The sequence below is a fragment of the Mytilus californianus genome, unplaced genomic scaffold (assembly GCF_021869535.1).
Source record: "Mytilus californianus isolate M0D057914Y unplaced genomic scaffold, xbMytCali1.0.p SCAF_7, whole genome shotgun sequence".
Classification (NCBI taxonomy): domain Eukaryota; kingdom Metazoa; phylum Mollusca; class Bivalvia; order Mytilida; family Mytilidae; genus Mytilus; species Mytilus californianus.
The window spans coordinates 105,431,771-105,459,709 of NW_026262723.1; the positions used below are offsets into that span (position 1 = coordinate 105,431,771).

The 27,939-nt window shown below is 32.3% G+C and overlaps 2 protein-coding genes across 2 annotated transcripts in view; one reads left to right on the plus strand and one right to left on the minus strand.

The window, feature by feature from the left end:
• LOC127709343 (uncharacterized) overlaps positions 1–18,277 on the minus strand; it is an 82,738-nt gene extending 64,461 nt beyond the window's left edge. Inside the window, exons 1-3 of the mRNA XM_052214816.1 lie at positions 18,178–18,277; positions 10,379–10,443; positions 8,772–8,858 (exon numbers count right to left, since the gene is read on the minus strand). Of these exons, the coding sequence (XP_052070776.1) occupies positions 8,772–8,858; positions 10,379–10,437 (146 nt within the window). The 5' untranslated portion in view covers positions 10,438–10,443; positions 18,178–18,277. The remainder of the gene's footprint in view (positions 1–8,771; positions 8,859–10,378; positions 10,444–18,177) is intronic.
• The window catches only part of LOC127709615 (uncharacterized), a 164,652-nt gene continuing 154,981 nt past the window's right edge, over positions 18,269–27,939 (plus strand). The window contains exons 1-2 of the mRNA XM_052215219.1: positions 18,269–18,415; positions 21,691–21,904. Coding sequence (XP_052071179.1) covers positions 21,740–21,904 — 165 coding nt within the window. The 5' untranslated portion in view covers positions 18,269–18,415; positions 21,691–21,739. The remainder of the gene's footprint in view (positions 18,416–21,690; positions 21,905–27,939) is intronic.

Below are 27,939 nucleotides of genomic sequence, written 5' to 3' on the forward strand. Positions count from 1 at the left end.
AAATTTTCAAATGACTATTTCTCGAAAACAGTAAGTGATAGACACATGCAGTCTTCAGTAATGAGAACAGGACAATAAAAAAAAATCCCTGGAGGTCATCCCAACCCCCTTCAATTTGAAAATGTACTTTTATCTTGTAAACCGTCGCGATCCCCACCCCTAAACAATATATATACTTGTATGGGACAATAAAAGAAATCAAATGAAAATAATTTGGGGGAGTCCCGGTTGTCGTCCCACCCCCTCCTGTTTGAGAACTTGGAAATGGTCGAGATCCCCACCCCTAAACCATATATATTCATGTATGGGACAATAAAATAAATCAAATGAAATATAAGGGGAGTCCTTTGGGTCACCCCACCCCCTCCTGTTTGAGAACTTGTAAACGGTCGAGATCCCCTCCCCTAAACCATATACATTTATGTATGGGACAATATAACAAATCAAATGAAATATATGGGGAGTCCCTGGGGTCACCCCAACCCCTCCTGTTTGAGAACTTGGAAATGGTTGAGATCCCCACCCCTCAACCATATATATTCATGTATGGGACAATAAAACAAATCAAATGAAATAATGGGGGAGTCCCTGGGGACACCCCCCCCCTTCTTTTTGAAAACTTGTAAACGGTCAAGATCCCCACCCCTAAACCACATATATTCTTGTATGGGACAATAAAACAAATCAAATGAAATTTAGGGAAAATCCCCTGGGGTAACCCCCACCCCCCTTCTTTTTGAAAACTTGTAAACGGTTAAGATCCCCACCCCTAAACCATATATATTCTTGTATGGGACAATAAAACAAATCAAATGAAATAAAAGGCGAGTCCCCTGGGGTCACCCCCACCCCCCTCCTGTTTAAGAACATGTAAACGGTCGAGATCCCCACCCTTAAACCATATATATTCTTGTATGGGACAAAAAAACAAATCATATGAAATAAAGGGCGAGTCCCTCCCCTTATATTCTTACCCCACCCCCCTTCAATTTGAGAATGTGCTTTTATCTTGTAAACGGTCGAGATCACCACCCCTAAACTATATATATTCCTGTTCGTCATTTCAAGAAGAATTGAATGACATACAGGGTTAATCCATAGTCGTCACTTATGCATATCACAAACCAATTTGTACTGGACTTTGCCCAATGTAGGCGACCATGGGAATGGCGAATTAATGGAGCTTTGTTTGGGAGACTTCGTAACAGCATTCATTATTTCAATAAAACAAATCAAATGAAATATAGGGGGAGTCCATGGTAACACCCCACCCCCTCTTGTTTGAGAACTTGTAAACAGTCAAGATCCCCACCCCTAAACCATATATATTCATGTATGGGACAATATAACAAATCAAATGAAATATTTGGGGAGTCCCTGGGGTCACCCCACCCCCTCCTGTTTGAGAACTTGGAAATGGTCGAGATCCCTACCCCTAACCCATAGGTATTCATGTATGGGACAATATAACAAATCAAATGAAATATAGGGGGAGTCCCTGGGTTCACCCCACCCCTCCTGTTTGAAAACTTGTAAACGGTCGAGATACCCACACCTAAACCATATTTATTCCTGTTCATCATTTCCAAAAAAATTGAATGAAATACAGGGTCAATCTCCTCGGTGTCACATATGCATATCAGTTTACTAGACCAAACCAATATGAATTGGACTTTGCCCAATGTCAGGAGACCATGGGAATGACGAATTAAGGGGGCTTTGTTTGGGAGACTTCGTAACGGCATCCTGTTACAATTATTTCTTGTTTATTATAAATTTTATTGATGCAAAAAATGAGTCTAGGTTAATTGAATTTACTTTAATTATTTATTAAATTATTTCTGGGCCTATAATAATTTTCATTTATAGCTCATTTTAAAGAATACATATAAATATTTCAAGCAGTGTAAAGCCCGAGAATGTTTGACCAACTGTTTTATAATCACCTGTCATTTTATTCCAAACTTGGTACGGAGTAACATCATGCATATGGGGGTGAAGATGGGGGTCATTTACATTGATATATGAGTTGCTTTTGAAAACCTTGATGAAATATTAATTAATTTGCCGTAATAATCAATTCATTTAATGAACAAAAAGGACAATATACGAATGTTTAATGTTTGTTCTTTCAAATCTTAAAAAAAACATTGAAGCAACACTGCCACAGTTTTCATAATAACGTTTGGAAAGTCAGGAAAATGGCCATTGTTATATTATAGTTCGTTTCTGTGTGTGTTACATTTTAATGTTGTGTTTTTGTTGTGTCGTTGTTCTCCTCTTATATTTGATGCGTTCCCTCAGTTTTAGTTTGTAACCCGGATTTGTTTTTATCTCTATCGATTTTTGAGTTTCGATCAACGGTATACTACTGTTGCCTTTATTTTTTGCCTTGGTTTTTGGTTAAATGCCTACAGCGCTTACAGTGCTTTGATTATATAATATTAACTAATATTTGGTACCTTTATTTATGTATAAAAATTGTGACCCGCCATGACATTTCCAGGCTTATCGAGGTAGAACGTCATTGTTATAAAAATGATAAATATCGAGATTCAATGGAATACGTATTTGTGAAGAAGAGATAGATACTTTACCTTACCTTGGCTTCTTTTTTGCGGACGCCGAACTATACATCATATATGAGTTTTGAAGAAGTTTTACTTTATCTTTTGAAATAAATAATATTTGAATCTACATTTTAAATAGATACTAAAAAAAAACAAAATCTCTGCTCTATAGATTTTCTTTCATAAATGGAGTCTGAAATTTATCCATAATAAATGCACCGTATCAAATGCATATAAGAAAACACCTACTTATAAACTGTTACGCGTCGCATACTACATTGTATGTATAGAGACATGCATAATATTTAAATTAAAAGACAAATTTAAAGAAAGGAATTCTCAAAGCTGACTTTGACAAATTTTAAACTAACTTCATTTCAACAAGTTTAAATTACATGTTCTAAAATAGAGCTACAAAAAAATCAAAATTCTCTGCTCTATAGATTTTCTTTAATAAATGGAGTCTGAAATATATCCATAATTAATGCACCGTATCAAATCATATATGAGAACACCTACTTATAAATTGTTAATCGTCGCATACTATGGATAGAGACATGCATGATACATCTAAATTAAAAGACAATTTAAAAAAAAGGACTTCTTAAGGCTTACTTTGACAAATTTTAAACTAACTTCATTTCAACAAGTTTAAATTACATGTTCTAAAATAGAGCTAAGAATTGTTTGTATTGTAGTAAATTTAATTCTTTGAATTTTATTCAAATACGCTATTACTAAGTGCCAATAGATACAATGATTTTGTATTTGATAAATTAGTGCCTTCAATTAATAAAAGTCGTCATAGAACAGTCTCATTTTCATACCGGTATTCGAAATGACTCGTTTCATTGCTGTTACAACAAATATGTCATAATAACATGACAGAGAGTTTTGTTTCGAATATTCTAGATAAATATACAAAACGCAAATTTTAGACAATGAACCCTCTTTAGCATGGAAGTGGCTAGTCACATATAGTTAACCAAACATGGCATGAATGTTCCTTATGAGATGCTGACCAAGAGTTGTTACTTTACAGTCGGTCCATCATCCAAGATGGCTGCCAGCGGGGGACTTAGTTTAACATAGGACCCTATGGGAAATGCATACAAATGTCTTCTTTTAGAGAACAACTGCATGGAATGAAACAAAACATAGCATGAATGTTCCTTATGAGGTGCTGACCAAGTGTTGTTACTTTAAAGTCGGTCCATCATCCAAGATGACCGCCAGCGGATGACTTAGTTTAACATAGGACCCTATGGGAAATACATACAAATGTCTTCTTTTAGAGAACCACTGAATGGAATGTAACCAAACATGGCATGAATGTTCCTTATGAGGTGCTGACCAAGTGTTGTTACTTTGCAGCCGATCCATCATCCAAGATGGCCTCATGTGGTTGACTTAGTATAACATAGGACCCTATGGGAAATACATACAAATGTCTTCTTTTAGAGAACAACTGAATGGAATGAAACCAAACATGGCATGAATGTTCCTTATGAGGTGCTGACCAAGTGGTGTTTCTTTGCAGGCGATCCATCACCCAAGATTGCCGCCAGCGGGGGACTTAGTTTAACATAGGACCCTATGGGAAATACATACAAATGTCTTCTTTTAGAGAACAACTGAATGGAATGAAACAAAATATAGCATGAATGTTCCTTATTAGGTGTTGACCAAATGTTGTTACTTTGCAGCTGATCCATCATCCAAGATGGCCGCCGGCGGATGACTTAGTTTAACATAGGACCCTATGGGAAATACATACAAATGTCTTCTTTTAGAGAACAACTGAATGGAATGAAACCAAACATGGCATGAATGTTCCTTATGAGGTGCTGATCAAGTGTTGTTTCTTTGCAGGCGATCCATCATCCAAAATTACCGCCAGCGGGGGACTTAGTTTAACATAGGACCCTATTGGAAATACATACAAATGTCTTATTTTAGAGTACCACTGAATGGAATGAAACCAAACATGGCATGAATGTTCCTTATGAGGTGCTGACCAAGTGTTGCTTCTTTGTTGCTAATTTACTGTTCAAGATGGCCACCAGGATATTTTATTAAATAACGGGACCAATATTAAACCAAATTTGCCCTCAATCATTATTTGGGTATCTGTTATGATTTTTATCTATCTTTACATGATATCTAAAACCAAAGTAGAGTAAGGTAAGTGACACAGGCTCTTGAGAGCCTCTAGTTTCTTCAAATTAAGCATTCTGCTCTTGATACATTATAAGTGTTTCGATATTTCTTTTCTTTTCATAAAGTAAAATATAAAACAAAGCATACCAAGGTGTAATAAGTGAATGTTTAGACCAAAAAAAACTGATTGTGATATTTTTCTATGATTCTGTTGAAAAATGTCAACATTTGCAATTTCTGAAAAAATTTAAAAAATCAATCTGTATATCCATATTGTTTTAAAGCGTTTTTTTTAAAGAGCAATAATCTAACAAGGTGTAGATAGCTAACAAATTACAGTCACCATAACATTGATTTTTATATAACCAAGGGGATATTACAAAGAAATCTAATTATAAAAACAGGCTTCTAAAATAATTTGTGCTGTCATATTTTTACTAGAGTTAACTCGTCAAAATTAAACTCATCTCATGTATTTAACTGTTTCTTTCTACGAAATAATTGTAAATCTATTTTTTCTTGTTTTTTAAAGTTTCTATCTATATATTTTAGTTTTTAAGATTTATGGCAAAAATGCAAAAAAATTGTAAAAAATCTTCATTAATTAAATATTTATTTTCATTTGACGTATTTTACTGATAAATGGTCATAGATCTTTTTACAGTTAACAAGTAGTTACAGTCTGGGGTAAAAATTTGTTACACATCAATTACTTTGGCAAACCTTCATACAATTTTGTAAAACTTTGGCAGAAGCTTTTTTATGATTAAGAAATAATGTCTGAAGCAAACTTTTGAAAACATATTTTTTTCAATTCAGTATTTTTCTGAAAGATGGACTTAGTTTTTTACAGGTGACATTTACAGACAATCTGGGATTGAATTTTTTTGACATGATAAATTTGTACACCTTCATAGATTGTTATGAAACTTGGACAGACGCTAATCTTCAAGATCAAGAAATAGCATCTAAAAAAAATGATTTTTTTCAATTTAGTATTTACTGATAACTGGACTCACTTTTTAGGTCAACATTATACTTTAACACTGACAGCTGCAATCAAGACAATTCAAAACAAGAATCCGAGGAACCCTTTACGAATTTTGTATTGTAAAGTATCTATCTATTGCAGAGATTAAAATAATAGGCAAAAATTATGTCATTTAAGGGCAAAAACTCCAACACAAGCTCGTCTGACAGTTTTGACGTAAATAGATGGTAGGGAAATCTCGACATTTTGAAAATTCCTGCCCCTGTCAGATTTTCTCTATCTTTAGCAGTTTTCAAGATAATAGAAAAAACTTGCATTTTACCCCGGAAGTTCTATTTTTAGCCTTGTCGACCATGTTGGTTGGGAAAAAGGGGGTGGTCATTGCACACAATTTCTAAAACTCTATACCCAATGGTGATTGTGGCCAAGTCTGATTAAATTTTAAGCTCATGACGTCTTTATATTCTCTATAGCCTATAGTCAGACAGTGTCCCATGTTGTCATGCTCCACTTGCTTTCAATTCTTTTCAAGCTTTATAGAAAATAAGGAGATGTGGTATGATTGCCAATGGGACAACTATCCACCAAAGTTCTGAAGTAAATGTCAGCAATTATTGGCAACCGTTCAGCCTTCAACAAAAAGAACAACCCAGACATTATGGTTGGCTATATGAGGCATCGACTTGAAAAATATGAAGCAGACCTGAACTAACGACAACCACTGAACAACAGGCTCCTGACTTAGGACAGGCACATGAAGAATGTGGCGAAGTTAAACATTTTTGTGAGCGCTCAATGTTTATCCATATCTTTATTTGCATAAAATACACAAGCGGATATAATGGGAGAGGTATTTGAGGTCCCCATTCCCCTAAAAGACATAGATTTTATAACAATCAAGATGTATATTTTGAAGAAAGTGCAATTACACTCTGGTTTGTATCTTGCAATTGCGACAATAATGCATATGCATGCACAAGCCATATTTTGTGAGATAAACGAATAAACGAGCAACCGAGATTTAGATATATACAAAACGTTATTCTCTTTTCCTGCCATACTGACACATTTTTAGATTCCGTTGATCTTTGTAATTTTATTTTGACACTAAGCTACCGCTATTGCAAAGACCAATTTTTGACAGTAACGCCGTCCAATTTCGATAGAGTATGTCATGTTTAATTCCATTGGTAACTTTTACATGCATATTATGTCTGATTACAGTAGTTGTCGTCTGTTTATGTAGTTCATACGTGTTTCTCGTTTCTCGTTTTTATATAGATTAGACCGTTGGTTTTTCCATTTGAATGGTTTTACACTAGTAATTTTTTGGGGCCCTTTATAGCTTGCTGTTCGGTGTGAGCCAATGCTCCGTGTTGAAGGCCGTACCTTGACCTATAATGGTTTACTTTTATAAATTGTAACTTGGATGGAGAGTTGTCTCATTGGCACTCATACCACATCTTCCTATATCTATATTCAGAACTTTAGCATGATATGTTATGAGCATGAACTAAAACGAGCTGAGTGTATAAATATCAATATAAAAGTCCGATCGGTGATCAAATCAATCACCTAGGTTTTTCAATGAGTTCTTTTTCATAAAACGATGTTAGACAATATTTTTCAGAACTATTCAGCCTTTACTTATCTCCTTAAAAACACGATGTTATATCTTCATCATTATATATTTTAGCCGGACAAATAGCAAAATACCGTAAAAATGCTATCTAGCCGGACGAATAGACATTTTTGACTATTTGTCCGGCTAGCCGGACGAATAGCCACTGCCTTTAAAAAACGTCGCGGTGAAAAGGTTAATGACGAGGTCCAAAAATGAGGCTAGTGTAGCAGATTTTCATTTTGATATTAGTTTTTTGACATTTTCGTCCAATCTTAGCTTTTCAACTTTTCATTTCGCAAATGACGTTTAATGATTGTGACCATATACAATTAACAATACAAATAACGTACCACATGTTACCATATTTAGTAGTTTCACAATTTCTTGTTTTTGCTGCGAAGAAATAGGTTCGATAAGGCCAAAAAATTGCCATTATTTCTAGCTAAAACTTCAAATTAGGAATATATTGACCAATATTACAATGAATAATAATAAAAAAAAAATGACCAGGTAGGGAATATACCTTTTTGTTAAAAATTTACGTATTAGTGTTCTTTTCATGACGTCACAAATAGCACACATTTTGATAGTTCACGAAAATAAAAAAAAATACAGGTAAATTTTCATTGATTTTTTGGACTGGAAACAAAGCGCACGAGTCGACTAAAAAGATCTCTTAACATAGTGCTTGTTGTAATATTTTACACATATCTGATTTGAATATTTAGTTTGTCGAATCTTGCGCCTAGATTTGGTAGAAATCCAGACGATTTGCCAAATTTCATAAAATTCTCTACTCTTTGGCCTATTTGGTTGTAAATGTTTACGCTTTATAAGAAAAACTGCACAAAAATAGTTAATTTTTTACTTTCTTACGTGTCTTTTTATCCCCTTAAATCATTTTTTATCTTCAAACAATGGATTTAATATTCGGGGCTCAATCTAGTATATTCTAAGCAAAACGTTGAAATTGATGCAGAATTTACAGAGACACTTTCATTTTTGTAGCGACAATGGAGATTTCAACAACAAATGTCAAGAATCAAATGTCGTGGAAAATTTATTTTTCAAATTGGTCATTAGAAAATAATTCGCTAAAGAAACTAAATATGAATGTCATTTTCGTGGTCTTCAGGTCAAAAGATTCACACGACTTAGGTATTCACAAATTCGGCAATATTTTTTAAAAATGTGTTTTTTCAGATGTCAAAAATTAATATAAGATTATGAAAATTCTCGTATTGTCAGAATTCGGTGTTTATGGAAAAACGTTGTGTAAATTTTTGCCTTATTTCAATCATTTTTAAATACTTTTATCCATAGAAATAAATGGAAGTGGTGCGTTTCTTTTGTTGATAAATAAATTACATATTTTGTTCTTTTAGGCAAGTATATTGTTATAATAAGGTTGATGCGTATAGCTTACCTCGTACCGGTACATCTAAAAGCATTCCACAATCCACACTTATATTTATACCTTGATTCTACGGAGTAATAATGGCCACAAATCGATCTGAAAGGAATTAAAATATTTTTTTTATATTTCCATTGAATTGATAACAATTATGCTTTACATTGAAACATTGAAGCCAAGTTTTATATTTGATTTTCTATAAGAATAATGACACTGAATTGAATTTGTCGCTAAATTTATATACATGGTAGCAAAAGAAACGATACGAATTTATCATAAAGTTAAATCAATGAGGAAAACTGTTTACTCATCGAGTGCAAAACATTCATTTTCAAAAGCTATAACATATGATTAGGAGAATCTAACCAAAATGTGAAGCGATAAAACACTGTGAACAAAAGCGTCAAATATATTTGTAGAACATGATGATAAAAATCAAATTTCGAAGATGAGAATTTAGCATTCATATAACTTGTGATTCAAGTTGTAAGTTCAAATATCAATTTCGATAACTTTGGATTTATGAGATCGAAGAAAAAGCAAATAAAAAAGTATCTTTTAGTCTTTTAACCCTCCCTGTAAACATCAGGCTAATTTACATATTTTTTCAGTTTACTGCAATATATCCAATTTTATTATAAGAACAATTTCTTTTATTGTTTATTTTGTTGACTTGCATATTTTCAGATTCGAAATTCAATTGTAAACTGGTCTGTTTTTGTATCTTCAGTGTTTCATGGAGTATCTAAACATGGTCAACGAGTTTTATTCCATCCTGCAGGAAATGAAAGGTTTGTTTGTCCGGTTGTCCGTGTTATATAAAAACGAAACCTCGTACGACCGGAATTGGCCCATTAAATCCGATGCCACGTGTAGGGAGAGTGTTAAGCTGTCTGCATATAAAATATCCCTTGTCAAAACTCCGTATGTGGCCTGTTGCAAGGCAAATTTTCTGCCATTATCCAGCATACCCTCTATACAGTTGAAGTTTGAATATTTGCCCTCCTTTCCAAAACTACCGTATTTTATTTATGTTCAATTGTTTCCGAATAAGCATGAAACATTAACCACTGGATATTTAGCAAACAATAATTAACCAATCAATCAATTAATACCATTTTATTTTTCATTTTTAGAATAAATAAATTCTAAGCTTGCATTCCACAAATCAGATTTACAAAAATAAATATTTCTAATCGTAGTCTCTCTTCCGATAAAAATTATTACTACATTCCTTCGGTCGAATACAAATGTGACACCCAAGAGAGGCATACGATTCCAAAGGGACTTTCAAATTCATAAGTCGAAAATAACTGACAACGCCATGGGAAAAAAAGAAAAAGACCAAATGTTCCCATCTAAGTTTTTGGTCATTAATGAAATTTTAATACGTTCATTTTATAATTTCATTACATCCCAAACTATTTCGCAGATTATTGTACATTTTTTTACTAATTCTATTTCATCAAGTTCGACCGTTCCTAAATAAGGTAAATCCAGATAAGCACTTCGGACGCACGAAATTTATAAAGTGTATTTTCATTTCATTGTTTTATTTCCTTAGCAAATGCTTCTTTTAAGCAATATTCTACCATATAAAACTTCAAAACTGTACTTACTGAGCATTAACATATACAAACAAATTAAAACAGACTATTACTTCCACAGCTCTTATCATGGCAATCTGAAATTAGATTAAAGATGATATGATTTGCAAAATCTCAAAGTGAGGTAAATATCTGCAAACGAAGAAACATAAAAGATACATTGAAATGTAAGATCTTTCTTAATACAATAAATGTTTTATTTAAAACTGAATGCATTCACTAACAGTTCATCCCAAATAGACCTGTTTATGTATCTTTCAGTTAGAGTTCTAAACGCATTCTTATTTCACACTTCTTCTGCTCATCCTTATTTAATGGTCGAACCTTTCATTTTTTTTATAATATTTACTAGCTTATATATATACTTAAATCAAATCTGCATCCACACAAGTAAAAATTAAAAAAATATTTAAGTTCGAATTGAACTAAAAATCCTTTTATTAGTGTAAATGAAGTCAATGGTAACGTAACGACACGATAGTTCTTAACCATACATAAAAAGGGGAGTTATCCTTATATTAGATGCTTATCTTTTTTCTAATCTCTTCAAGCTTGGTTTGTACTTGTTAATGAACACGTTTTCTTTCTTTATTCTCATTTCTTCAGTAAATTGGTCGTCACATTGGTAGAATGGGAAACTATATATATATTTCGGTAAATTTTTGGCAGCACATAAATCCAGGTGTCCACTGACGTTAAACATCCTAGTTTCTGGGTGTTGGATATCTTGACGGCGAATAGTAAACCTTTTGCGTAATGTTTGTCAACCCACCATTTTTTTCTTAAAATGTCCTGTACCAAGTCAGGAAAAATGGCCACTGTTACATTATAGTTCGTTTCTGTGTGTGTTACATTTTAATGTTGTGTTTTTGTTGTGTCGTTGTTCTCCTCTTATATTTGATGCGTTTCCCTCAGTTTTAGTTTGTAACCCGGATTTGTTTTTATCTCTATCGATTTATGAGTTTCGAACAGCGGTATACTACTGTTGCCTTTATTGGCCAATACCGGTATAATCTTTGTTTCATCCGTTACATTCGATAGCATAAATTACACGATGGGTGCCACATGTGGAGCAGGATCTGCTTACCATTCAGGAGCACCTGAGATCACCCCCAGTTTTTGGTGGGGTTCGTGTTGCTTAGTCTTTAGTTTTCTATATTGTGTCATCTGTACTATTATTTGTTTGTTTGTCTTTTCATTTTTGGCCATGGCGTTGTCAGTTTGTTTTCGATCTATGAGTTTGACTGTCCCTCTGGTATCTTTCGTCCCTCTTTTACATTTCCGACAGATAGAGATTTATCATCTTTGATTAACTTTACATTGGTGAGCAGCTTTTTAAAAGATTTTGACTCGTTTACTTTTATGATTTTCTGCGTGGCAAGGGATCTTCACTTTAGTAAGAAAATACTACCGTATGTATCATAATAAACTCATCATAGATACCAGGATTAAAATTTTATATTTGCGCCAGACGCGCGTTTCGTCTGCAAAAGACTCATCAGTGATGCTCGAATCAAAAAATCATCATATAACCCGAGAGATACAGAAGCTTACAATATTATTTTTTTAAATATTCTATTCTAATAAAAGATCAAAAATGAAATGATTTTTGTGTGAAAATTTAATTTAACTTAATCCTTTTTGCATTATCTAAGTTTAAAAAATTCGGACCCATTAAGTTTCATATGCAGTAATACTTTACATTAAAAAAGAAGCTGAAATTTAATTGGTGTTACAACTGAAAAACAAGAAAAGTAACTTTTTGTGGGTGACTTTTCAAAAGAACATATACCAGGCAAGAATTTAAAGTGGTGCGTGTCTTTGGAGTTTGTTTACATTATTTCGAAAAAAATATTGTTATATTTCACATTTTGTAATTGTGTTATATAAGCTTTGATAATATTCATACCAATATTTTTAAGATATGTTCTAGATTATTGATTTACGTTACGGAACATCGGACCTTTGGTCGTTCTATTATAATTCCTATATTACCAATGTACAGGTACCAAGAATAAGAGACTTACAAATTAAACAAAGCAAAGCAAAGATGAATAAAGATAAAAATCTGAAAGTTTTAAAATAAAAAGCTATTCGTTACCTAAGTGATGTCATATATAAATACTAATAAAGGATAGAAGTCTTACGATTAAGTACATGAAATATGAATAGAGACTTTTTACTGGGCCTCAAAAATCATAATCATTATTTCGAAGTTGTAGAGCATTCAACACCAAACATTCCAAAAATGTTGTACAAAATATGGTCAAACCTATGCCTGTGGTAAGAACACCAGAGTGTTAAGGGTTATTTAAACGTTTTATGAACACTGAATTATAGAAAATTACCGTATCAATAATAGTTCATGCCAACATGATAGTGCTGGTATTTTCGCTAGTGAATCTTTCGAGGACAATTGCATGTCAATCTACAAGATTTGAACATCGGTAGGGTACTGTTGTCTCAAATTTGATTGCTTATTAAATAGATATTAATAATTTATAAATAGTTTCCGTGGGACGTTTTGGAGGTCATGCTAATTTATATTATTTACGAGAATAATTATGTGATAATGAAGATTGTTTTTTTTTATGATTGCCAATGAGACAACTATCCACTAGATACCAAACGACATAAATGTAATCAAGATACGGCCTTCAACAAAACCAAAACCCATTCTGTCTATGATTGCTAAAGATTTACTCCTTAATAAGTATTGTTGCAGTGTATGTTCAGTTCGAAAATAAATTTTCAATATCTAATTCCTAATTGATCAATATTTAAAGTGTAATTCAAACATAAACGGGTCATGTTAGGGTTTTTTTCTGCGGGAATAACTGCTATTTGTCGACGAGTTAATTTCGAATACCGATTTTCAAATATCCTAAATCCATTAGGCAGATACAAATCATAGCATAAAACACAAACTGACGAAATCGCATAAACTCAAAAAAAAAAGGGGGGACATGGATGAGTGCGTAGACAGGTTAAGCGTCTCCTGCTATGCATGATTCAGCCGCTATATGAATCAACACTGAAGTAAAACCGGCACAATGGGGAATAGGACACATTCAATTATTTAAACATTGGACGAATATTCTGTTATCTAAAGATCTAAGACCACAAACACATGACGCCATTGAGTTGAGCCACATCACATCGTATCGGTCAATCAATTCGTCGTGGTGACTTTAATGTTAAACTTATGTAGTGTCGGTTTCAGTCGTCCGCCTTCGTTATTCTGTTAGAGAAGTTTTCGTGTACGGTACACGGTCCTGTTAATAAAGGCCGTATAGTTTGAACATACACGAGCATAACTTATTAGTTGAAATATGTACACCACGTACGATGAAACAGAAGGTATATTACTGCTGAGAAATGGGAAAAGAGAGGCGGAAGATGCCTAAGAAATAGTAAACTCGTAAGTCGAAAACGAACTTACAAAGCCATGGCAAAAAAAACGAAAAACGACCAAAAGACAAACAGCAGTCTACAAACACAACAGCTGAGGACAACCTCCGGGTGCGGGATTTTCTCGCTGCGTTAAAGACCCATTGGTGGCCTTCGGCTGTTGTCTGCTCTTTGGTCGGGTTGTTGTCTCTTTGACATATTCCCCATTTTCATTCTCAATTTTATAGTAAAGTTGACAGTTGAAAAGTTGAAATCATCACGTTTGTCATAAATTCAAGTTTTAAGTCGTTTTCGAGGAAAAGATCAAAATATGAAGCAGACCTTTTCGTTATCCGTAATCTTAAATTTACTGGGCTCTATTAGATGAAAGCACTTACTGAAATGTTTATCATTGAATGACAGAACATCATCAGCATAAGTAAAATTAAAGAAATTAGCAAGAAGATTTGTCTTTCTGTCTTTGAGAAGATTCTGTATGAATTCTGTTTCATATGAGTACAAAATAAGTCGGCGAGTAGGGGCGCACAATTAGTATCTATTGGAATACCGACTGTCTGTTCAAATATCAGTCAATAAGATAGGTGCTAAGCGACATTTTTGTCTTTGAAGATAATATTGCATGAGTTTTATTACAGCCATTTAATTGTGTTTTATTCCGATTGGTAATGACCAACTCATTAATATAACCCTCCGGGAAGCGTAACATATAGATCTTTAAGTCAACCGAAGTGAAATAGTTAAAACGAAATAATTATGATAAATGAAACAAAATAAAGAAGACTATTTGTTACATATTTGACTATTTATATATTCATATAAATTGCAGACAAGGATTCGATAACATTTAAAAAGTTTTACCCTTAATTAGTTAATCTGGTCCAATTATATAAGTATTGCCCATTGGTCGTTAGATTTTCAAATGTTTTATAAGGATTTCCCCTTTCGTGCCTTATTCGTTTTCTGCTTTTTGATTTTTAATTATTAACCATCAACCATATAAACGAATGTATTCTTTTGACAATATGTGTACCAAAGTATAATATAAACACAGTTAGTATCTGTATGTTCCCGGTGGACAATGTCTTTTTAATTTTCCTTATTTTATTAAAGTTTTTGTTAAATTTTTAATTAGTTTAAATCTTATAGTGGCTTGTATTATCTTAAGTTTATTGGGTTCACTGAAGTCAAAAGTTTACATAAAGATTATTTGTTATACACATGTATTATATTTGGAACAGATCTTATGAAAGTGATCAATGACACGCGAAACGATTATTATAAAATGTTTATACTACACTACATAACTTAATATGTTTGCTGAAATGCATATTTTGTTATTAAATATTGGTGACTTGCCTTAAAAAAATATTCTGCATATTCACAAACAAAAGATCAGATCCTTCCATATACTGATTGGCATAGAATAAGTGAAGTAATCGAAAATTTGAAACATTGCATCTAGTAACAAAGTCGAAAATAATTGCAAACTACCTTAGATACATAGAAAGTGAAATGTTCAGATGTGTCATTCAGGGGAATATACAGGTTTCCTCCATCAAAATGTTATCAAAGATAATTGGTCTATGATTAAGTACCCAATCGCGCGTGTCTATATACGATTCAAAGCAAATCCAACCTCTGGCAACAACACAATGTAACTTTTGAAAGTATTAAAGGTAAACCATATGCTGGAACCTGATATACACAAAAACAAAAGGAGAAAAATTAAATCTATAGTTGTATTAATAACGATCGTTCACGTAAACTCCTCACTTTGCATTAGATAAGGATCGTTCAGGTTATTGTTGTATTATATCTTAACAAAAGTCAAAGTCATTAAGATACCTTAAGGTCTTCAAACCTTCCAATTTATCGGTTGTGTCCTATTGTCCCTATCGTAATAGTTTAGCTAGTTTTTATTATCATATCGGTTAATGCATACATAGCAGGACACGTTTACACAATCCGATCCTTTTCCCATCGAATTTGCACTTACATAAGCAACAAGACAATTGCCACATGTTGATCATGATTAGCTAACAAGTTTTTTGTGGAGCTCATGTTGTTTAGTGTTTAGTTTTCTTATGTGGTGTTTTGTAGACTGTTGTTTGTCTTTTCGATTTTTTTAAAAAATTTTCCATGACGTTTTCAGTTTGTCTTCTACTTATGAGTACGGATATCCCAGTGATATCTTCATTCTCTCTGTTACGTATTATAAGGTATCCTAGGAATTTTGTCTTCTGTAAAAACTTACCGTATTCCTAGTCCTAATACCTTAATATTGCAAACATTAATGACAGAGTAAACAGATAAGGAGGACGTTTGTGCGCAATTAAAACTGACAATTAACATCACAATGTTTGTACCAGTACCTAGTCAAGTTATCTGGACCATTTCTTGTTCAATCTAGTTTTATCTGTATGACTTTTTTATGCAGGAGGCAGATGTTGGTGATTTGTGTGGTCCATTATCTTATCAAATATTTATTATATATTCTTATTATGCTGTACACAATAATTATATTTTCATAATCATTTAACGCCATCATAACCTGTCTAAGTATGTTATTCTGAAACGTTTAAGCATGTTACTAATTGACTTTCTTCGTTTTTAGGGCAATATTAATAGTGTATTCAATTACGGGACCAGCAAATATTTGCTTTCCCCTAGAGCGCTTCGATCCAAACGAATTGCCGTTTTTGCTCTATCAGAATAGAAATAATTCATAGGGGCTTGAATTTATATCGATTTTATCGCGGGTCGGCTTTTTATGCCGATGTTTTACATAAGAAAATGCCTGTACCAAGTCTGGAATATGACAGTTGTTATCCATTCGTTTGATGTGTTTGAGCTTTTGATTTTACCATTTGCTTAGGGACTTTCCGTTTAGAATTTTCCTCGGAGTTCGGTATTTTTGTTATTTTACTTTTTACCCCTCGCTATCGCTCGTGAAGAAATATTTAGCATGAAAGGTCAAACCGTGGTAAAACGAATATAAATTCAGGTCCCAATGAATTATTTTTTAAGTAATACACAGTCCACACTATGGACTATATATTCGTAGACAACCCAAATCAAAGGGCGATATTTGTGGTCTCTTGTCAGTATTGAGATGTCAAAATACTTATTCACGTCTACTTAGTTTTGAATTTTCTTTTGGCGATGAAGTGGAGGATTGCAGAGTGAAACTTCAGAGTGAGCCCTTTTAACACATAATGAACTCGTATTGTTTTATTACACTGTGAAAAAGAATGTATACTGAAGAAGGTGGTTTGTCGAGCCGAAATATTTTTCAATACGATTTCATTTCATCTTGTTCATATATTTCTGTCTTTTATTAGTATCATTGTACAAATCTTTAAACTTTTATAAAGAATAGTGTATATATGAATTAAACTTTCTTTAACATTGAAGAAAACAAAAGATGTTTCCAATTAAAGATTTAAATGTGTTGGAAATGATTTATTAGATTTGTTGAAGAGTAAACTGTAAGCAGCTCAGTACACAGTAAATGGATCTTCTTCAGTACAATTCACATACTTAAAATGTTTTCCTTTTTTCATTAATTCTTGTTCTTAAAACTATACATGCATAGTTCATATATTGGCGAATTTTTTTATGTGAATTTAGGTTTTTTTTCCCCAATTAACCTCGGTATTAATGAAGAACCCTATTAAAAATTATATCTTTATGTTTATAATAATGTTCAAATATCAGTCAATAAGATAGGTGCTAAGCGACATTTTTGTCTTTGAAGATAATATTGCATGAGTTTTATTACAGCCATTTAATTGTGTTTTATTCCGATTGGTAATGACCAACTCATTAATATAACCCTCCGGGAAGCGTAACATATAGATCTTTAAGTCAACCGAAGTGAAATAGTTAAAACGAAATAATTATGATAAATGAAACAAAATAAAGAAGACTATTTGTTACATATTTGACTATTTATATATTCATATAAATTGCAGACAAGGATTCGATAACATTTAAAAAGTTTTACCCTTAATTAGTTAATCTGGTCCAATTATATAAGTATTGCCCATTGGTCGTTAGATTTTCAAATGTTTTATAAGGATTTCCCCTTTCGTGCCTTATTCGTTTTCTGCTTTTTGATTTTTTTTTATATCTATTAACCATCAACCATATAAACGAATGTATTCTTTTGACAATATGTGTACCAAAGTATAATATAAACACAGTTAGTATCTGTATGTTCCCGGTGGACAATGTCTTTTTAATTTTCCTTATTTTATTAAAGTTTTTGTTAAATTTTTAATTAGTTTAAATCTTATAGTGAATATATGAATTTAGGTTTTTTTTCCCCAATTAACCTCGGTATTAATGAAGAACCCTATTAAAAATTATATCTTTATGTTTATAATAATGTTCCTTACCTTTCTATTGACAGTCAATTTAAAAAATGCTGCATCGTTTACGGTTAACAAATTTTAGCTGTGGAATACTTTAAATATGAATCCTATACTTCCTCGTCTGTTTGACCAATTGTAACATTTAAAAAACACTCCTACAAATATTGTTCATATTGTCGACAAAAGGATTTGTTTAATAAAAAGGCTAACAAAGAAAGATTCATGTGAGCTAAGTTAAAATTATAACTGAAGATTCAATAAGGTAGGACCAAATTCTTCTATATATGTTTCACTCACAAGGTAAAGATTTTCAGATATGTTTGTGTTGAAAAGGTATATATCTTATACTTTAATGTTACAGTGTGTTAAAAATTCTGATAAGACAGTTTTTGACATTAATGCAAATTTTTAATGTTTTTGAAAAATCTTGTATCAACGGGAGTCTTAAAGTAAAGTAAGTAAATAGTATCTTCGATACCGGTTTTGGGTAAGTAATTTTACATATCAGACCTTATTTTTTCTGTTGTATTTAATATATAAATATAAGTTTCAATAAGACAACCAACCAGCAAATTTCGTAGGCATCGAATCGTCTTAAAGTGACAACACCGCATAAAAAGGGGAAAGAAACAACAATACAAGTTCAAAGATGTATGCAACGAACTAATGAATGATTATTACGTACGAATATTGAAATGATATCATTATGACATATAGTGAGGCACAACAAATGTTAATCTTTTTTTTTAATTAGATTATACAATAGGAAAATCCTTTGTGTGTTTAAAATGCTCAATTCATACAAGTTGTTTTGTTTCATTAGTCCGTTATCTTTAAAATCCTCAAAAAAAACTATTCATTACTAAAGGCGTACGTACGAAGTTATACACCCCAAATTTTATTGTATCATGTAGATGGTATATTTTACTGATCAGCTGGGTATTTTTGTGTCGTAAAGGATGATTATGCTCGTCATGCAAATTTGTGTGCTTCCAACAGCGGGATTCGAACTAATGCTTCTGAAAAATTGTCGCAACACCGCCCTATATCTCTCAGCCTACTAGACTGTATACAAATGTAGCTTTCGTTAGTCGAGTTTGCATTTTCTCGTCTGCTTTATCTAGAGTTGTAAAATAGAGGCTCCAAAAGTTTACCAATGTTCCAATCTCATAAGTTCAGTACGAACATACAAATCCGGGTAAAAACAAAAATTAGGGGAATCGCATGAACGCTCAAAGGAGCGAAACCGGGTGCATCGGCAGGGTGAGCGTCTCTTACTATGCATTGTGATTTTTGTGTTTTTGTGTTTTTAGTTTTTGAATATTTATGACCATGCTAACTACTTATGCTCACAATTCTACAAGTGTATCATAATTGCGAAATTGAAAAATCTTATAAGTTGTATTCACAATCATTTTTGTCATGATTATATTCTTGATTATTTCAGTAAAATATCTATAATTAGATAACTTGTCATTTCTTTTAAGTGGAAGGTATTAGGTATCAACGATTCACATTCATGTAAAAACAGTGAACACTTTATATCTAAAACCGTTACATTCAAATGTACAGAAAAACATTCCGCATATCAAATTTCGCTTCATGGCAGTTTGTTCTGGATTATGAAATGGAAGTAATTTAACAAAGATATTAGGTTAAATCTAGGTATTCTGTTCATGCCTGTGTTAAATTAAACTTTCTTTAACTTTTGTACATTGAAACCAATACTTGTTTATGAATATTCAAAAGCTTTTTTTTTTATGTAAAACTATATTCATTGATTTCTTTTGACATTTTTGCCTATTATGTATGTTTGTTTTGCTGACACATTGTTGTCTCTATAATGGAATTTTATGCGATTGTCATACAAGTGAGAGGTTTATCTAGCTATAAAACCAGGTTTATACTATTATACAATACGCTATTAAACTACAGATACAAGCTTGAAATAAGTGTGGTCATTTTCCTTGTATTTATTTCCAGAACAGGATAAAAATCAAATAGTTTTTGAAACCTTCTGAAATTTTATTATTATTGCATTAAAATGATAAACATAAAACCAATGTCGACAATTTTACGTTTAATGCATTAGATCAAAATGTTATGTTTCAAAAAAGAAAACACCGAAAACATTCATAAAAAAACCTTATCAGATCGTAACAAACTATAATATATACAGAGTAAAAATGTAATGCTGGTAAATATTGAACCATTTAAGAATTTTCTTAAAGAAAATATATCAATTGAAGAAACAAGCTTGTTTAAAGACATCAAGCATTCTAGAGAACGTATTCTTGCTGGGTTCCCTGACTCCAAAACATCGAATAATTGAAAATATGTTAAGTTTAAGTTTCAAAGATATATTTCCAAATCAGACTACCAAGGTTAACTAACACCATAATTCTATTAAATAAATCATTAAAAAAAAAAAAAGTTTAAATATGAAAAAAAAACTTTTACATTTTGCCTTAAAGGATTCGCGTTAACGACATAAATTAGAATAGATTAAAAAGCAAAACATTGCTATTCCACCAGCAAAACTTTGATTCTTTATTTTTTGGGTCAAACTCAACTATTGCTATTTAAAACATTATTTGCAACTTGATTCACCATTAGTCATAATGCTGTTACACGACAAAAAAGACATATGAAACGGTCTAATTGTAAATTTTAAAAAATATGGAAAAACATTTTGAAAATGGATCTATAGTTAAATAAACTTATCGGAAATTTGTTTGATGAATTATGTAAGGCGATAGTTAAATAAGTATTCGGATCAGAGATATTTTTTTATTACTTTTTTGTACTTATTTATTGTTTTATTGGTTCTTATTTCTTGTTTTATTGGTTCTTATTTATTGTTTTATTGGTTCTTGTGACGCGCAATTTGTGGTGACCTGTGCTGTCGTTAAATTATGGGAGATGTCCGTTGGTATTCTGCGGTTTACATGTTGTAATGTACCTTTGTATTATTTATTTATGTATTTCTCTGTGCTGAGTGTACTTGCGTTTGTTTGTACTGTATTCCTGTCTCGTAGTGTTGTCATTTTAGCGGTATTTTTTAACATTGCCATATAAGCGGGAGGTTTGTCTAGCCATTAAACCAGGTTCAACCCACCATTTTTCTTAAAATGTCCTGTACTAAGTCAGGAATAGGGCAGTTGTTATTAAATAGTCCGTTTATATGTATGTTGGCGTTTGTTTTTGTAGCAGTTCAGTGTTTCTGTTGTTCCGTTGTTTTCCTCTTATAGTTGATGTGTTTCCCTCGGTTTTGGTTTGTGACCTGGATTTGTTTCAGTTAAATCGATTTATGACTATTGAACAACGGTATACTACTGTTGCCTTTATTTAATTCACCATTTTCTACTTAAGGAAATGCCTGCACCAAGTCAGGAATATGGCATTAGTTTTCCATTAGAATGATGTGTTTGAGCTTTTGATTTTTCTATTTGTTAAGGGACTTTTCCTTTTGAATTTTACTTGGGGTTCGGTATTTTTGTTATTTTACTTTTCATTGAATAATCTTTCTTGTTGTAGATTAACACATACACTTAGTCAGATATGATTGACTGAATACCAAACAAGGATGAAATTGATGAACTGGTGTAGGTCCATTTTATTTTTTGTTTCTTGTTTATTCGGCATCGTAAATTGTAAATATATACGCTTCCAGGAGAATTATGAGTACAGTTATCACTACATCTCGGATTCAACCATACATGGATTGGGAAACTTCAAAACGGATGCCAAGGTTTGTTAATCTTATTTACCTAACTTGGTTGAGAAAGAGAAATAAAATAAATGATCGCAATACAATTTGATATTCCCATTGAGCTCTTTTGTTATCAACAGCCTATGCAATGTCCCCAACTTTAGTCCCAAAAGATATCTTTTGCTGCCAGTGTAATTTAATACGGTCTTTTCCTTCCACTCCTCACGGCGGTAAACTTTAGCTCAAGGAAATGTATCTATTAAAGCCATATTTGGCTGTGCTAGCGTTCCTGATGAAGAGGTAATATCTCAAATATTACATCGAGCACAATAACAATGGCTCGATTAAAATTGGTTTTCTATGTTTAGTTTTTATTTTCTCAAATGTTTAATGGAACAATTGTAATCAAAATGAGATAATGGCTTGTGTAGAATTGTATATGTCACTTAGTAGGATCTTGTGTAACAAAGGGCAAATTTGCCTGGAATAAATTTCACACCTGATCCAGTCTCAAAAAGTATTTCAATCATCACCAAAATTTATAGTACCACAGCTTCATGACTGTTCTAAGAATATAACACTTGTTTCTATGTATGAGACAAAACTATAAAAGCCTAATGATGCAAAAAAATAAATACAATCAAATTGTAGAACTATCTTCAACTGCGCTATGCTGAATTCTAAAGTAAATCGCATATATGGCATTTTTTTTTTAATTGTTGAAAAATGTTTACAGTATATCATATTTGACTCTATAATCTATGTGAATATTAACTCTGCTTTTAGTTTAAAGGGTAGTAAAAGGGTTTTAATGTTGAACTGAAGTACTCACTGGTTAAACAGTGGTGATTCTTTTTTCAACTCAAAATTATGAGTTCACATACAACGTATAACGAAACAAATCAATATTTCAAAAAACATTCCTCACCAGTTGAATAATTTATTAGGAAAGGAAATATATTTTCCATTCATGCATGTCATAATAATGTCTTTTACTGCTGCTGTATTTTCTTCTTCTTTTTTTTTAATTTTTTTTGGTTAAAAGACTTAAACAATGATCAGTGAGACGAGAAACCTCTTAATCACTTAATCAATTGACAGGCGATATAAACTTTGTCGTACAAACAAAAACAAAAACACAAAAAAATGTAGTCATGGTATAAACATGTAGATCTCATTTATAGATGTTGTTTTTTTGACGTGCAGATTATTAAAATTACCCTTTTTCTAGGCTTTATTGCCGATGTCTCGTTTTATCAACGTTGACTTATGATTTTCGTCAAATTAAATACGAGCGTATTTAATTTGACGAAAATCGTCAGTTAAATGGCAGTTTTAGATAACATATTACTATTTTTCATGACATCATAGCGACATCATAACTGACATGTCTGCATTAAAGTGTCTAGATTGAAGCATTAAATTCATTTATCAATAAAATGAACAGAATTATTAAAGGCTTGAAGAACTTAACTGTTTCAATAATTTCTGGGACAAGAAAATGACTCTGAGCCTCTAATCAGACATCAAGTTCTGTATGTATTAATATGTTATAGTGAATTTGTAGAATTAAGGATAATATATAATCCCTGAAATTTTCAAGGATTATGTATAATCATTGGTAACTTTAGTGATTATATATAATTACTTAAATTTTCAGGAATTATGCATAATCACAAGAATAAATTTCAGGGATTATACATAATAACTAAAATGAAGAGACAATGAATAAAAGTAAAATAAGTTATTTTATAAAATCATATTCAAGCATCTTTAGAAACATAAATATTAAAATCTTAAGCACAATATTCTAATACAAATCATTTATTTTATGGAGGGTCCCTTATTTCTTTATTCTTGAATTTTGAAGATCATTTTTCTATATGCTTTATTTATTTTGCCCATTATTCTCTATTCTGTATATTTTAGCACACTGTTATTCTCTATTCTTACTTTTTGTCTATTTTTGTCTATTCTTTATTGATTGGCCCTTTTTTTGCACTGTTTGTCAATTATTCTCTATTCTGTAAACCACATCCAGACCCTTTACTGTTAAACATTTGCTCTGCATCCTTTTTCTGCAACAAAAGAAAAAACCCCAAATAATCCTTAGTCTTCACATATTGAATCTGATTTTACTGCACTTTGAAGAGAAATAAAGTGTTCATTCGAAACATCTGAAGGTGCTAAAAAGGTCAATCAAACACCTCAAATTGATTTCCTGTGTATTTTCTGGGCATAATTTCATGTTTCGTAGTCAGGCATTATCCTTTCAGCCCTTTTATGAACGATTGCCATTATGTTTTTTTGGGTTTCCCTTTACATGATCAACATGCGGAATCGGTATCACAGCCTCCTCTAAAACTGTGTTCAATCTGTCAATCATGTGTTCTGTTTGTGTTTCTGAACGTTTAATTGCATTTTTTGCTTAGTTTGAATTCCTTGTTCGTTTACTTTCATCCCCTTTGTTTTACAGCAAATTACATGATCTGTGCATTTATAATTAATTGTGAATATTGATTTCAATTCAAGATACTTTTTTGTTTATGAGTTAATGTGGTTTAACACAGTTAAATAGAATATCACCAGAAAAACTGTTCACTTTAATAAGATTTGATAAACCTGTCCACTTAATGTGGCGTTCACACAGTGCCGATTATGGCTCCCGTTTGTGATCAGACAGCGCTAAGACACGAAAAGTGAAAAAGTCGGATTACTATCCCCAATGATCTTGAATGTCCTATCATTGTCTGAACGCAGTCGTATACGTTCGTAACAGATTCCTACGAATCTGGAATGGTCCGGAGAGGTCGGCCAAGCACCCCCGACAGTTAGGTGCGTCCCGTAACATTCATCTAGTTTTTCTAGCTGGATTGTAATCGTGACTATGTGGTGACAGATTCTGCTGTATCGGATCGAAATCGTAACAATGTTCTGTGTTTTCTGGACGGTGCCCTGTGGAACGTGCATGATCTGTAGAAATTTGCCATTGCTGTTTTTTTTTGCCGCTTGAGTCCAGATTGCATCCAGATCTTGCCGAATGCGAACAGTCTTTGTTCCGGAACAGTCCCGTTATTAATACGAAATTCGGCATTAATACCCATGTCAGAGTACCGGCAATTACAGAACACGATACGACTGAGTCCAGACAAAGCCGTTTGCAATGCGGTACAGCAGACTGTGATAGAATTGCGTTCCGACAGTACCTGAATATCCCGAATATGGCGATTTTTTTATAGAACGGGACTATCACGTGAAACGGTTTTCTAACGGATATCTTCCGTCAGCGTCGGTTCACTGTCTGGTCAATGTCTGATTTCTGTCGGCTCGCATTCGGCAGAATTGGGACGCTGTCGGACAGATTCGCTCGTTTTTTTTACCATGCGAAAGATACAAATCGGATTAGAATCGGATTAAGAACGGGATAATCGGGACAAATTCCTCTGGAAACGGCTGAATTTGGACGCTTCCACAACAATATCTTATTGTTGTCGTGATTAGATAAATGTTTTTACAAATTTCAATTAAAGTTTGAATTTCCAGCCACGATTCACAGGATCTTGATCAGACTTTTGACAAATTTCAATCGGGAATGTTCCTATCAAGGACGACAGTAAAAATCGTGAATGTGTGACCCCAGCTTTAACCATAAAGAGGTTTTACATATGATTTATTTATCTGTATTTGATTATTTTTACCGAACAGAGAATTTTTGTATTAATGATAATCCCTAAAAACATTCTAGAAAATTTGTTAAATAATTCTTAAAATTTTCAGTGATTATGTAAAATCACTGGTCATTTTCAGGATTATATATAATCGCTAATGATTTTAGTGATTATGCAAAATCCCTGAAAAATCAGGGATTCTACATTATCCCTGATTATACAAATTCACTGTAACAAATATACATTTAATACACGGAATAACATTAAAAAAAAAAGAATGTAGTAAGCTGAGTAAAAATAAACAGGCACACATATTGTCGGAAGTCATAAAAAATTATAACAGAAGAAAATTTTAACTGAGGTTAAAAAAAAATCAGATCTCAAAATATTAAGGCAAGAAATAGTTAGAGTATATTACATCAGATCTAAAATTCAAAGAAAAGAAGAAAAAAGCATTATCAAAAATACCGAACTCAAAAGGTAAAAACCTTCAAACTTTTTTCTAAATTTAGAAACTAAACACTCCATAAATAAAACACTTCAAAAATTAGTCAATGAAAAAGGGGACACTATCAGTAAATAGGAAAAACATTAGAAGAGGCTAAGTACAATATCAGATAGTCTGAATAATTTTAATCTTAATAGTGAAATTCCCAATATAGATATTAAAAGATCAATATTGCTAAAAAAGAATCGTTGGAGGGTGCGATTACTTATAGTAATTAACAACAGATTCGCTAAGTAAGAAAAATGACAAAAGCACTGGGTCAGATGGTTTTACAAACGACTCTTGTAAATTCATCTGGAAAGATATAGGTGAATTTGTTGATCTTTACTAAATGGTTATAAAAAGGGAGAATTGTCAATAACTGAAAGACATGGTAGTGTAATTTGCATACCAAAGGGAGATAAACCAAGACAGTTCATAAAGAAAACTGTATACCGGAGCGTACAAATTAAGGCGACAATAGTTTATGGTATCTATGGTGAGTTTATTTACAACCACTGGGTCAATGCCACTGCTGGTGGAGGTTTTCTCCCCGAGGGTAGCACCAGCCCAGTAGTCAGTACCTCTGTGTTGACATGAATTATCACGGATATTATCATTATCCTAAATTAACGGTTAACACCACTTAGAATTTTTCGAAATATTAAGAATTTCTAGCCCAGAAATAGATTACCTTAGTTTTTTTTGGGCAAAATGTTTCGGAATTTTGGGTCCTCAATGATCTTCAACTTCGGACTTTATTTGGCCTTTAAAACTTATTTATTAGAGCATCACTGATGAGTCTAATGTAAACGAAACGCGCGTCTTGCGTACAAATTTTAATCCTGGTATCTATGATGAGTTTATTTACCGATGTTCAAATCTCGTAAATCGATCACGAAGAGACAAATCAAGGTTGTATCAGTTTTGCCCATTATAAGAAACAGGAATCAGACAGGTTTAATTCCTGGTAGGTGTATAGGTAAAAATACTCGTCTCTTACAATTGTATAGGAAACATTGGATAAGGACTTGAAACATACCCACTTTAGAATATTAAAAAATTAAAATATAAGATACATCTGTTTTCAAAAGGCAAACAACTGAATACAAACCACAACATAGAAAACAAATGGTCCTTAATATTGAATAAAAAGTTTGATTTGAAAAAAATGTGCACGATATGCTTTTAACACCACACAAGTTCAAACTTCACTGATTTCAGTAAAGAATGAAACGGGCACAAAATATTTTTATTTAAAATTAGGATAAAACAAAGCGATAAATATGGATTCTACCACTGCATCGATTGTGATTGAGGTCATATTTCTCTACTCGAGCTTTTAAAATATTGAAAATTTTACTGTTGAGAGTCATATCGTATTGCACAAGTTTCTGTGTGTAATCTGTTTCTCTGATGATTTTAAGACTATATGTAGACAAACTTTAGCATTCTTTTTGAATGCAAAAAGATATATTCTTCATACGTGGCGTCATCATGCAATCTCACTGTTCCATAACGTCACAAAATGAAATTATCAAGAGTATTAACGTCATTAGAAAAAATGACTACTTTTTTATAAGTAAGATTCTTCACCTGACCATTATTTGTTGGGACCCCTGGCTTATAATACTGGACTTTTTACTAAAGGAACTTAATATTACCTAATTAAGCCTAGCTATTCATAGTTTAGCTTTATCCACACCACAATATATGTTCAATATATATCATATTGTTATATTTTTTTCTGTTGTTATTCTTTGATTTGTTTGTGCTGATAACCACATAGTAATATGCTTTCATTATTATTAGTGCTTGTGTTAATATAACAAAAGAAAAGTATCATTGTCTAGTGTATTGAATGGTTTATTAAGACATATTTTGGCTGTGAACATATATACTGTTGCCAAATTGTAGAT